Here is an 11,650-nt window from a genome sequence, read left to right on the forward strand (position 1 = left end):
TATATATATATATATATATATATATATATAGTATATATATATATATATATATATATATATATATATATATATATATATATATATATATATATATATATATATATATGTATATATACTGCTGCAATGACTAGCCAATGTTTTTGTCTTATAAAATTAACCAGTTTTTATGAATTTGCGTTTAGCTTTTATTCTCAAAATCAAGATTTTATTCAGTTTAAGCAATGTGTAGTGGACTAGAATAAATAATAATTTTTGTAGGAAATAGATCGTCGCAACAACTGGTGTCTAGTACCACAGTTTCGACAAAAGTTTGTTAAACATTATTTGAAGAATTTTCCGGATTGGCCACTTGTACCGATGAAACGTAAGGAAAACACACAACGTGTAAACGTAAGTTCATTGGTTTGCATATGCAGTGGAATCCCATTAAGTTCATTTGGTAAGCTCATTTAGTTTGGATGTGCAATGAATTGATCATTACTCATTCATGAATTAGTAAAAATACTCGAGGGAACGCCTCATCCCTGTCTGGAAAACGTTTTCTCCAGAAAGACTTTACCCGCTGAGAAGAGGTATTTTCTGAAACATGGAGAAATTAGAAAATTGGAACAGTTGTTCGATTTTAGAACCATAATAAATATTGCTTACAGATTCTCCGAGAGGGTAGACCTCATTCTGCATATGTTTTGCGAACTGAAAGACAATTCGCATTACTACGTTTTCCAATTCGTGGCAGATTTGGTGCAGATTGTGTGGTAACCCCATGCATTCGTCACAGACATATAGATGAATGGATTTATCGTGGCTCAGAAAGATTAGAAGCAATTCGTCAAACAATTGATGTAACATTAAATAATATGAATTGAAAGTGTTTCGAAAATTTTAATAAAACTTAAAAATCACTAGTTGTAGTGGCGTGTAATTTAATTAACCATTGAACTTATTTCATATTTTCAGAGATTGGAAAAAGTCGAGCAACAAGAAAAAATGGGAGTTAAGGTTCCAGTGCGTTCCAGGCGGGAAGCACGATTAGCTCACAGTTTAGGATACAAATTTTCATTGCCGGGACAAAATATCTCAGATACGAATCTAAGGTTTGAAAATTGGAAACGTTATTAGACGATAAAAAGGTCAAAATGGACTTATGTTTTTTTCCCATACAAATAAAGTTTATTATTTCTACCGTTATATTTTCGCTATTATCATTACTATAAAAGTCTCTTTCGTAAAACATTCTATTCTTTTCAGCAAAAAGGTGGAGCTTTGTCCGCGTGGTCGAGCTCTACTAAGTGATAGTGAACAGGTAAGAGATATTAATTTCTCATATTATCGCTTTTTTTCACGATCTGTTTGTGTCGTTTTTAAAGTTTTCTAACAAAATACAGATTTTCTTTCAGATTTATATCAGGCGTCAAACGGCTCGAAAAGGAGGAATACTAGGCGTGCAGCATGAGAATGATTTTCAAGATTATTCAGTTATTGAAGGAAGAGTACCTCGTTTACGCAAAGAGGTTTGTAATTATTTATTTTTTAAATGGTTAATTTAAATGAGTAGAGCGAGTGGGAATTTCGGGCTTACATATGAAATATAAATTTTAAAAATATTTTATACTTTCAAAAGTCGATCTTAAGTTACATAATTTCTTCCAAAATTTGATTCTTCAATCCATTTTCTTTGTACAGAAGAACCTTTTTGTACAAGATATACCGGAATGGAACAACTTGCAACAAGTCGTCCACTCACATTGTACGATCAGGTGTTTACAGTGCCTAGATAAAGATCCATATGACAAAGAATTTGGCGGTTGCTCTCCTTATATGATTCCTCTACTAGTGGGTTGGTCACGTGAAGTAAGTGCTATATATTTTCGACTTTTTTTTGGAGAAAGTATCATTTTTCTTTCTTAGGGAAGGTTTATACCTTTCTTTTTGAAATTCTTTTTATCCTTATAACTTGGAAATAACGAAATTAGTAAGGGATATATATCAGTGATAAAAGAAGTTCAAAGCAATAGTTACTTCTCGTTTTTATATTTTCGTTTTGAAAAGTTTGTTATTTTTCAAATCTAAGAACAAAAATTTCTTGAATGTTTCGAAAGTATTATCAAATACTTTTAAAGTCACTTTTAAATTTTCTTTTGTAGATTGTAACATTCACGAGAAGGGCTAAAGTAGCTCATTCTCGTAAAGCTACTGGTTCTGCTGTGGTTTATCGTACACCATGTGGAATCTCTATCTACAATTTGAATCAGATTACGAAATATTTGAAAGTGTGACATATCTAATCGCTTTAGACACTGTAGAATTTTGTATTAGTGAAATGTTGTACCTATTTTGATTTAATAAAATGTAATATAATAGTGTTTTTTAAATGAGTTTATCTTACCCCGTTTTTTATTAGATAGCATTAATGATTTCACATTAAGGTGATTCCTTTACTTATGCTAGCACTGATTAACTTATAACGCAAGCACAGCATCTAGATGATGAAAACTTTATTTGTTTATGGGCCAGATTTTCTTTTATTTCCAGGATACATCTAGCCGCTTAACCATTGATTTGTTCACATTTGATCGAACAATTCGTCCGAATATAATTTATCGAACACCGGTTAAAGCTAAGCTAGTGGATGATTTTACAAATGGTTATGAAGCTATCCCAATTTCTGTTTATAATGAAATTGATGATGAATTACCACCAAAAGTAAACTTTTCTTAGTTGATATTATTTTCCAGTAAAATGAATATTGCCAACTCATATTCCTTCACCCATCTTTCTCTTTTTATATTTCACTGATCCTATCTTCTTGATAGAATTAGGTCATCAATGCAGGAAAGATGTATATCTCTAGTTTCCGGAAGTAGATCTAGTTTCCAAGTTTCCTTATGTGTATATGGATTTTTGTCATTTTCTTTTATTTTCCTTAGGTAAGTATTAATGTATTTATAGCTTTAGAAGTATGTTTAATATCTCAAATTTTTTTCCAGGTTGAATATGATCCACGACGATATCCATACGATAAGGAGACAGACATATCATCCATATCACTTGATTTTTGTAGTGGATGTACCTGCACTGGTTGGTATTTTGTAATTTGTAATTTTTTTCCAAATGTTTGAAAAATTTTTCATCATAAGAATTGAGCCTCTGATTGTCATGAGTTTAAACTTCATGAAAAGTTTTTTATTTGTCCTATTTTTTTTCTTTTTTAACAAGACGATTGTGCGGATGAGACCCGGTGTGAGTGTCGTTTATTAACTCGCTCAGAAGTACTACGTCTGGATAAAAGTCTTCAACCCTCATTTGCTAAAGGATATATGTGAGTTTTCCGCTAAAAAAAAAGGAAAATATCGATTCTACTTTAACACTATTTTATAAAGCTTTGGTAACTCTCGAATTCTCATTTTATTTCTTTTTACTTTTTATTTTTTTCTTTTTGTATTTTTTGAATTAGAATAATTTTCAGTTCATTCTGCGAGGTATCACCTTGTACGCTTTTTTTTCTTTTTGAAAGCACTTAATTAGATTTTAGAAGTTATTATCATTTGCTTTTAAGCTGGTATAACTGGTGCTCTACCTGTGTGACAATAAATGGAGCATACCAATTATATCAGCCAACAAAACTGTTCAATCAAGCAGCGAAGTTGAGGTTTTTTATAGGTATCGTAATTTGGCACTTGGAGGAGCTGATGAATCTTACTTGTCAGGTTTATATGAATGTAATGAAAAATGTGGATGCAGTCGGAGTAACTGTCATAATCGAGTGGTGCAACAAGAGATGAAAATTCCTCTTGAGGTTATTCTTTCAACTATCTATAAATACTAGCTGTATTGCCTTAGACCATGACATTAGAAATTTATAATCTAGCTCAGCAGCATTTCATATTCGATTGTAATTATCAAGCAAATTTTGACTTTACCGACAATCTAGCAGGGAATGTGTTTGATCGTGACGAAATTTTGCACTGGAAGCCTCAGGAAATGTTTTCGATTTTGCCCTTATTGATACTCATATATTAATTTACACTTATGCGCATCCATCAAAAGAAGTGATTAGTGACAAAGGATAATTTGATGAGTTGATACAAGAGGGCGGAGTAGCATATCAAGCAATATCATTTAGAAGCGGAAGACCTATAAACCTTATGGTTCTTAGCTGTCATGGAAGGAAGAATGCCTCCTTCCCTTCAGCACTGCTGATTCCGATAGTATCGCTAATTCTGGCATAGATCTGTTTATGTCACTTTCCAATCGTTTATCAGATCGGTGGGTCCTTCCTCCTAGTCTTCATCATTTCACTATTTGTTCACATTGTATCTCAGATGGGTTACCTCGAGTTGTGCTCCTGAAGTACAACCGATTGTTTGTGGATTGATTTCTATTTGTTGAACTATTGAATACAATCTGTGTTTTAGAAACCATAATATCTGTTTGTTTTGAAGCTGAATGCAATTCTTTAAAAGTATTTTTGTTCTTTCGGCAATGTCAAAGCCAAATATAAGTTTATGAAGTATAACTGTTGCTGAAACTTATATACATAACTGGTTACCTTCAACAACTAAAATTATGTTTGTCCAGAAAAATGAAATTGGGGAATCATCTGAAAAAGGTGTTAATATCTATGTTTTGAAATGATTCACGAATATAGCAGAAAGAACAATTAAGACGAAAAATATCAAACGATCGCAAGTCAGACCGCAGAATGTCTTGCTAATTTCAATTTAAATCAACCATGTATTATTGTAGTTATTGGAAATTTTTTGAAAATTAGAAAAATTTCTTGGAAGTTATTGTTTGGTTTTTATCGTCTCTTACTGGTTCAACTGTTTTAGCTTTAATTGCCGTTACTTGTATTTATTTTTTACAGTTGTTTAAAACAGAAAAAATGGGTTGGGGTGTTCGATCGATGATTGATATTCCACCTGGAGTTTTCTTATGTACTTACGCTGGTGCTATTCTTACGGACAGTCAAGCGGAAAAGGAAGGCAAGGCGGCAAGTCATTTTCTGGGATTCGCTATTTTTTGGTTTTTCATCTTTATGCACTAGTTAGTAGAACAACTGTTATATTTATATACATTTCAGTATATGTTCCGGGTATTCATTTTTTAATATTTGTAGTTATGGTCAGAGAATTATCAGTGAAGAAAGCGTTAGTGAATATATAAATCGCTCTTCTATACTGTTTGAATAAATATTTGTAGTTCGGTGACGAATATTTTGCCGATGTAAATTTGGTAGATAACGTTGAAAAGGAGAAGCATAATGCTGGTGTTGATTTGGGAGATTCAAATGACGGCTATTATTCAGATGACGAAAATAATTGTGGTAAGGTTCTGGTTTAGAATCAGCTTTTTGGATTTTAGAATGGATTATGAGGAGATATATCAGAAGTTATTAAACTTATTAAGTTATTTAAATTATTAAGCTTTTTTTTTAGGTGGTGGGCCTAATTTATCACTCGAGAGTGGATTGATTACTACTGATGAAGATTCGTCTGAGGAAGACGACGATTATGATAGGTCGGGAAAATCAGTTTTTATTTTTTGTTGTTTTTATTACTACGTAAATGAAAGATTTTGCTGTTCTCTGCAGACGCTGCTATTTAAATAATATCTGTTGTTGGAATCTGAAAATTTTTTAAAGTTTTGAATTGTAATCTCCTTTATCGATTGTAAACTGTCTGTTCCAGTGGCCAAGATTCGTCGTTCTCTTCAGAAGGAAATCATTCCGAAACTAGAACTGTCAAAACTCAGAAACGTCGGAAACTTATGCAAGAAGGTGATGAAGAACAACAGAATTCTTCAATAAGGGAATCAGTAAGTTTCACTGGCCCTCTGCTAAGAGCAGTGTTTGCAAAATGTCTTATTTTGGTTTAAATTTTAAAATTTTTACAAAATGTTTTCAGGAAAAGAATGAATTAGCAGCAGCGGATTTGGATTATGCTCGTTCATCACTTGTTATGGCGGAATCAGACTTTGCAGGTGGGACGAAATCAGACAATGATGATATGCCGGCAGTTGAACCAGCAGGTACCGATCCGGCTTTTGTATGTCCATAACTTTTGATAGATTCGGTATTCCCAAGTATGACAATGAAATTGATTTCAGTTTGCGACTTCAATTTTCAAAATTCATTTCCTCAAAGTTTTGTTGACATAATCATTGCACACAAAGTTTTGACTAGGTCCACCCGAAGGTCGTTTCGATATGATAAGATACGTTGAAAACATGGAACTTCCATCATTGTACACAATTGATGCAAAGAAAAAGGGTAATATTGGACGATTTTTTAATCACAGCTGTCAACCCAACATTCGTGCTCAATTGGTATATGTTGATACTCATGATTTTCGATTACCTTGGATTGCATTTTTTACGACAACAAAGATCTCTGCGGGTTCAGTATGTTATTTCTGTCTTACTATTCAGATTTTGGTTAATTTTTGATAAGTAAAATTTAAATTCCTGGCTTTTACATCTTCGGTTTTTTATTAAGGTGTTTGGTAAGGAAATAAATTTGTCATATAGCCGATTTTTCATTTTCACTCTTGTTTGTGTATGTAAATAACAGTTATTATTTTTCAGTAGTTTTAACTAATCAAAGCGTAGTTGAATATTGCATTCGCAGTTGTAGAATTGTATCAAAAAGTAGAATGGGAGTTCGTTTAAAATCAAAACTCTTCCGTACCTTCATTTTTAGGAACTGTTTTGGGATTATGGTTATTCGGAAGGTACTGTAGATGGAAAGCAGCTTGAATGCTTTTGCGGATCACGTACTTGTCGCAAGCGACTTCTCTAAAGCTCTTTGCTGCTTGATAAATGATTTTTCCAATGTCTCGTTGAGCTACTGCTGATCTGAAGAAATTCGGATCTAAATTTTCGATTTTTTTTTCTTGAATTATTGATTGTAAATAAACAGTTTTATGCTGTATGATGAATGCATTGTATTAAATTGCCGTCGGAAATCCATTTCCGCAGATTAAGATAATATTTTGAAGTATATTGAAGTACATGGGATTGTTTCTTTTTTGAAGTTTGCCTTAAAGATTGATATTTTCCACAAATTTTTACTGATTATGAAAGAAAAGAGGTGGAAGATATTCCAAGGAAAAAGTAGTCTTAAGATCACCTCTCGAGTATCGCTTTCCGATATAATTTTACTGTTTTTAAATTTCAAGTTTTTTATATTTTCCTAGTAATCATCGGAATTCCATTTGTGTATCGGTAATTTCAGTAGCAAATGGCAGTGAAAGTCCTTTATTCAAGTTAGTATAATTGAACTATATTGCTTTTGAGTTCGAGAAATACATTAACATACGATGAGAAGATAGGACCCTATCGAGTGATAACATTATCAGAAATTCAAATTTCTTAGCATTCAATGGGATTCCTAGTTTTTTTCTTAACATGGCTTTTTTTTTTTTTTTTTGATCCGGAAAATATGGAGACATAGCGCAGATTTTAACAAAGAAACAGTGGATTATTTCATTGAATAAGTAAGGAATATTGAAGGAATTCATAGAAGTGAGCAATCTTGCAGGATTTCTTGTCAGATTCTTCAGCGTCTTGTACCATCTTCGAAGAAAACGCCACCATCCAAAGCACAGTACTTTGGGCAAATACCACGTTCACCTTGTGGTCCGGGATGTCCTGGTGGTCCTGGTTGTCCATCCTCACCTGGTTGACCTGGTTGGCCGGGTGGTCCTGGTGGTCCTTGCAGTCCTTGCGGACCTTCCGATCCAGGACGTCCTGTTGGACCTTGTTCACCAGGCAATCCTTGTGGTCCCTATAATGATTGCATCGTTTAATCATGTTTCAGATTCAACTTTGATGATCAAGTTTTTCTGAGCCAGAAAACTTCCTAAAAAATTCAGTGGTACTTACGGGTTCACCGGGCGGACCTGGATCACCGGGTGTTGCTGGTGAACTCATAGCTGGTCGTCCCGGCTCTCCTCTTGGACCCTCACGTCCTGGTTCTCCTGGTGGTCCAGGTTGTCCTGGAGGACCTTGTGGTCCTGGTGGCCCATCATTACCATTTCGACCTGGATATCCAGGTGGGCCAGCATTCCCTGAAATTAGCTTGAAGATGTTAAAACTTAAAACAATTAAACGTTAAAACTTAAAACGTTAAAACTTAAAACAACTTAAAACACTGAAGTATCGATTTACTGTATAACAAGCTCAAATTAATCAATCTTCCTAAAAACCGAAAGCAACAAATAAAAAACAAGGTGAAACCTTGGTCGCCTGGAGATCCTGGCGGTCCCGGTTCTCCTGGTGGACAGGGTGAGCATGGCGGTTCGACTGCTTCCTCACAAATTCTGAAACAGACAATCTTTGACTACCTAACAGTGGAAGAACACCATCAGCACATTTATTTTTAGATAATACTTTCAGTATTCTGAAACAAAGAAGGATGGAACTGAATAAAGAAAAGCTAACGCTGGAGGTCTTCCGGGAAATCCTGGGGCTCCAGGTGCACCTGGACGTCCAGGAATACCATGTTTGCCTGGAGGGCCATCTGGACCGGGAAGTCCTGGTAAGCAACAACCTGGAAATGATGAAAACAACTCTCAATTGATGAATTTTTTTCTTTTTTTTTGAGCCAACGATCCAAAGTTTTGGATGTTTGAATTCAAAACTGTAGAAAGTGATTTTCTTTTGTGGTGAATTTAAAATTGAAAAGCTGGAAATTAAAATTGTGATTAGATTTGAAATACTGGATGACATTTCAAACATGCAATCCTGAATAAACTTAAATTTCGAAGATTTCAAATAGACCTTCACAACGACTGCTTTGTCTTTTAGCTCGACCAGCAATGATGGTTTGATTGTGTAGAAGTTTTTGAAATATCGGTGTTGCACCTCGTGGTCCTGCTCGATACTCATTCACTTCCATCATCACATCACGAACTGATAACTGTAAAGATAGATTTTGATCTTACACTTATCATATTTATTCATTCCAGCATACTGTAAATTACATTTGTTATTTGTTTATCATTTCGTGAAAATTTTATTTTCGATAATACTTGATTTTACTATCAGATACGAAGAAAAAACAAACGACTGTCCCCAATTGGTCATTTCAATTGCCAGTAAAAATTTATGCTAAAAAGATGTTTGACATAAGATCAAATAATGTACATGATTTAAATAAAGCAACCTGGATAAATTTTCAAATTAATTCCTTCCTTATGCTAATGATTTAATTTTTCGTAATAGTCCAAACAAAAAGGTAATTTATCAATTCTATCAAAGTGAAATTTGTCGTTATCATAATATTGCATAATTTGCAGTTAATAAGAGAGTGCAAAATGGATGCTTATTGAACTTTTGCGCCTAATAAACTTATTTCTAAATATGCGACATATAGTGCTTAATATTTGCACATTATTGTCTCCTTCATGATTATTCTATCGTATTTGCCGTTATATCATCAAAATATATTCGTGTTAAACAAATATTTAGTATTAATTTTTAAATAAAATTAAAATTTTGATTTACTTTTAAAATTTTCCTCAAAAATTAATCAGTAATGATAACAATGTCTTAGTGATAATCACTGCTATTATTATCACTACAATAATTATTATCTTTGCATTTTAGATGTGAACAATTATCTGATTAATAGAATACTTCGACATATATAAGTGTAATTAAGTTAATCTTATCATTGCATACTTTTCTTTTCGTTTTCTTTTTCGTGTTTGCAGATATGAAATACTGATATTTTCGATTAATTTGTGAATGAAAATCAGAATAAGTTCCTTTAATGCAAATGTAATTGATAATGAAATTAGTGATAATTATCATAACTCAATGAAACTGGTTATCACTATTGCACTTATTCAAAATAGAAGGACCCATTATGTATCACGACAAGATACATCAATTTATCAGTAATTAAACTAATCGTCATTTGTTATTCATTTGTCTATCTTTATCAATTTGAATATCAATCTCACTTCTTAAAATATATTGTGATGCACTCATTACGAGAGAATTTGAATTAAACATTTACAGAATTCCTCATTCATTTTTAACATTTCTTACAACTAATCTTTTCGTTGACACTTATTAATGACAAAGAGACATTTATTGTCCTTCCAAACTTTTTGTTGAAATTTTTTTTTTTTGATGAATGTTCAGAGAGGTATGAGAAAAAGAAATTGACAAGAAGCACTTTTTTAATAGAATTAATTATTGCTGGAAACATTTGAACGCATTCTCTCTGGTATTTAAATGTTTGTTAAAAAGGAACAACAAACCGGAACAATCAATTAGTTTGTTGAAAGTTTTTATAGATATTATTCCGTTTTCCGGAAAAAGAGACAAAAATGATGGAAAAAGAAGATGCAGTAAATGATGATCCGGAAAAAGTCATAAATATGAATGTATAAAATATAATTTTTATGAATTATAAAGCATACAATTTCGGAATCTGAATAACAATAGCTTCAGAAATCATCAGAAAATGCATCATTCGTTAAAATAGGATTGCTTAATTTTGTAATTTGATGAATTGAAAATTTTTTCTTTTTCTTTTTTCAATCTTACAAAGATGGATTCAAATTATTTCTTATCAAAGAATCAAATCATTAGCATTATCAAATTCGTTTATCTCATATTAGTTAAAAATTTGAATAGCAAAATTAAATCTTTTCTATTTTTATAACTTAAGATTACAGAAGAAATCGGGATTATCAGTGGCGTAGTTATCAGTAGCGGAATTTGTACTTAAACTTTAATCATTTTTTACCATCATTATTATCTAAGTTGACACATGAATCTGATCTTGATATGAAAATTAAAATAATAGAATAATTAAAATAATAGAAAATTGAAAAAGCATTGAAATTATTAAAGAAAAAGTTACCTTACAAAAGTCCATTTCTGATTGTACTCGCATATTTATTGAATTGATATAATTGTTAACCATTGGTAGAGTGATAAAAACGGCAAGAATTGCCACAAATGAAAATGTCACCGCCGAAAATGTCACCAAACGATAGGCTTTCTCACGTATTTCTGATTCAATTAACATGATGATAGCTTAAATCTAAATTTTAGAAATCCATAATTATTGCTTAACCGTTAATTACTATTTCAATGATCGTTAAAAATTAATTAACCAAGTTATGGTTTGTTTAATAAAATAACTTTAAAATATGCAAATTCTTGTAATTCATTGATATTCCACCATGTATTACATGTATGTGTGTGTGTGTGTGTGTATGTGTGTGTATGTATGTGTGTGTGGGTATATATGTAAGTTAAGGAATGAATGAAAGTGGTAACAATTTATATATTGAAACCAAATGGATTGACTGTCCTGTAGGAGGTGTCGTTGGGGATGTCATACGGGGTTTGCTTTATTTTTTCTTTTTTTTTCTTTTTTTTTTTTTTGAAAAAAATATATATGAACTCCGCCCTGAGGATTTTTGAAGAGGATCGAAAGAAGGACAATGATATGGAGAATAAAAGCAAGAAAAAGAAGTTTGATTAGGAAACACCTGAATTATATCTATCCTTTCTCTTCATCTCCCCGCGGCAATTTATATACCTTTGATTATTGTCATTATCATTAAGAGAAAGAGAGAGAGAGAGAGGAGGAGAGGAAGAGAGAGAGAGAGAGAGAGAGTAATTA

The 11,650-nt window shown here is 32.3% G+C and overlaps 2 protein-coding genes across 3 annotated transcripts in view; one reads left to right on the forward strand and one right to left on the reverse strand.

Annotated features, from left to right (window-relative positions):
• The window catches only part of LOAG_17898, a gene marked incomplete at both ends in the record, with an annotated part of 12,435 nt that extends 5,587 nt beyond the window's left edge, over positions 1-6,848 (forward strand). The window contains 18 exons of one of the 2 annotated variants that reach the window (XM_020450562.1): positions 259-390; positions 651-842; positions 958-1,094; positions 1,249-1,303; positions 1,398-1,511; positions 1,684-1,851; positions 2,145-2,270; positions 2,533-2,703; positions 2,988-3,078; positions 3,217-3,319; positions 3,661-3,796; positions 4,868-4,993; positions 5,203-5,326; positions 5,439-5,520; positions 5,691-5,817; positions 5,907-6,030; positions 6,185-6,402; positions 6,701-6,848. In XM_020450562.1, coding sequence (XP_020305742.1) covers positions 259-390; positions 651-842; positions 958-1,094; positions 1,249-1,303; positions 1,398-1,511; positions 1,684-1,851; positions 2,145-2,270; positions 2,533-2,703; positions 2,988-3,078; positions 3,217-3,319; positions 3,661-3,796; positions 4,868-4,993; positions 5,203-5,326; positions 5,439-5,520; positions 5,691-5,817; positions 5,907-6,030; positions 6,185-6,402; positions 6,701-6,799 — 2,325 coding nt within the window. The remainder of the gene's footprint in view (positions 1-258; positions 391-650; positions 843-957; positions 1,095-1,248; positions 1,304-1,397; positions 1,512-1,683; positions 1,852-2,144; positions 2,271-2,532; positions 2,704-2,987; positions 3,079-3,216; positions 3,320-3,660; positions 3,797-4,867; positions 4,994-5,202; positions 5,327-5,438; positions 5,521-5,690; positions 5,818-5,906; positions 6,031-6,184; positions 6,403-6,700) is intronic. The other variant, XM_020450563.1, reaches the window with a different exon arrangement.
• A 580-nt stretch (positions 6,849-7,428) lies between these two features.
• Positions 7,429-11,047, reverse strand: LOAG_08875 (hypothetical protein; the record flags this gene model as incomplete). Its single annotated transcript, XM_003144405.2, has 6 exons — positions 7,429-7,786; positions 7,885-8,069; positions 8,239-8,321; positions 8,443-8,551; positions 8,782-8,920; positions 10,880-11,047. 6 exons carry the CDS (start codon positions 11,045-11,047, stop codon positions 7,559-7,561), a joined length of 912 nt encoding a protein of 303 aa, XP_003144453.1. The 3' UTR covers positions 7,429-7,558.
• Positions 11,048-11,650: the final 603 nt, after the last annotated feature.

The sequence above is a fragment of the Loa loa genome (assembly GCF_000183805.2).
Source record: "Loa loa unplaced genomic scaffold supercont3.147, whole genome shotgun sequence".
In the NCBI taxonomy this organism is placed as follows: domain Eukaryota; kingdom Metazoa; phylum Nematoda; class Chromadorea; order Rhabditida; family Onchocercidae; genus Loa; species Loa loa.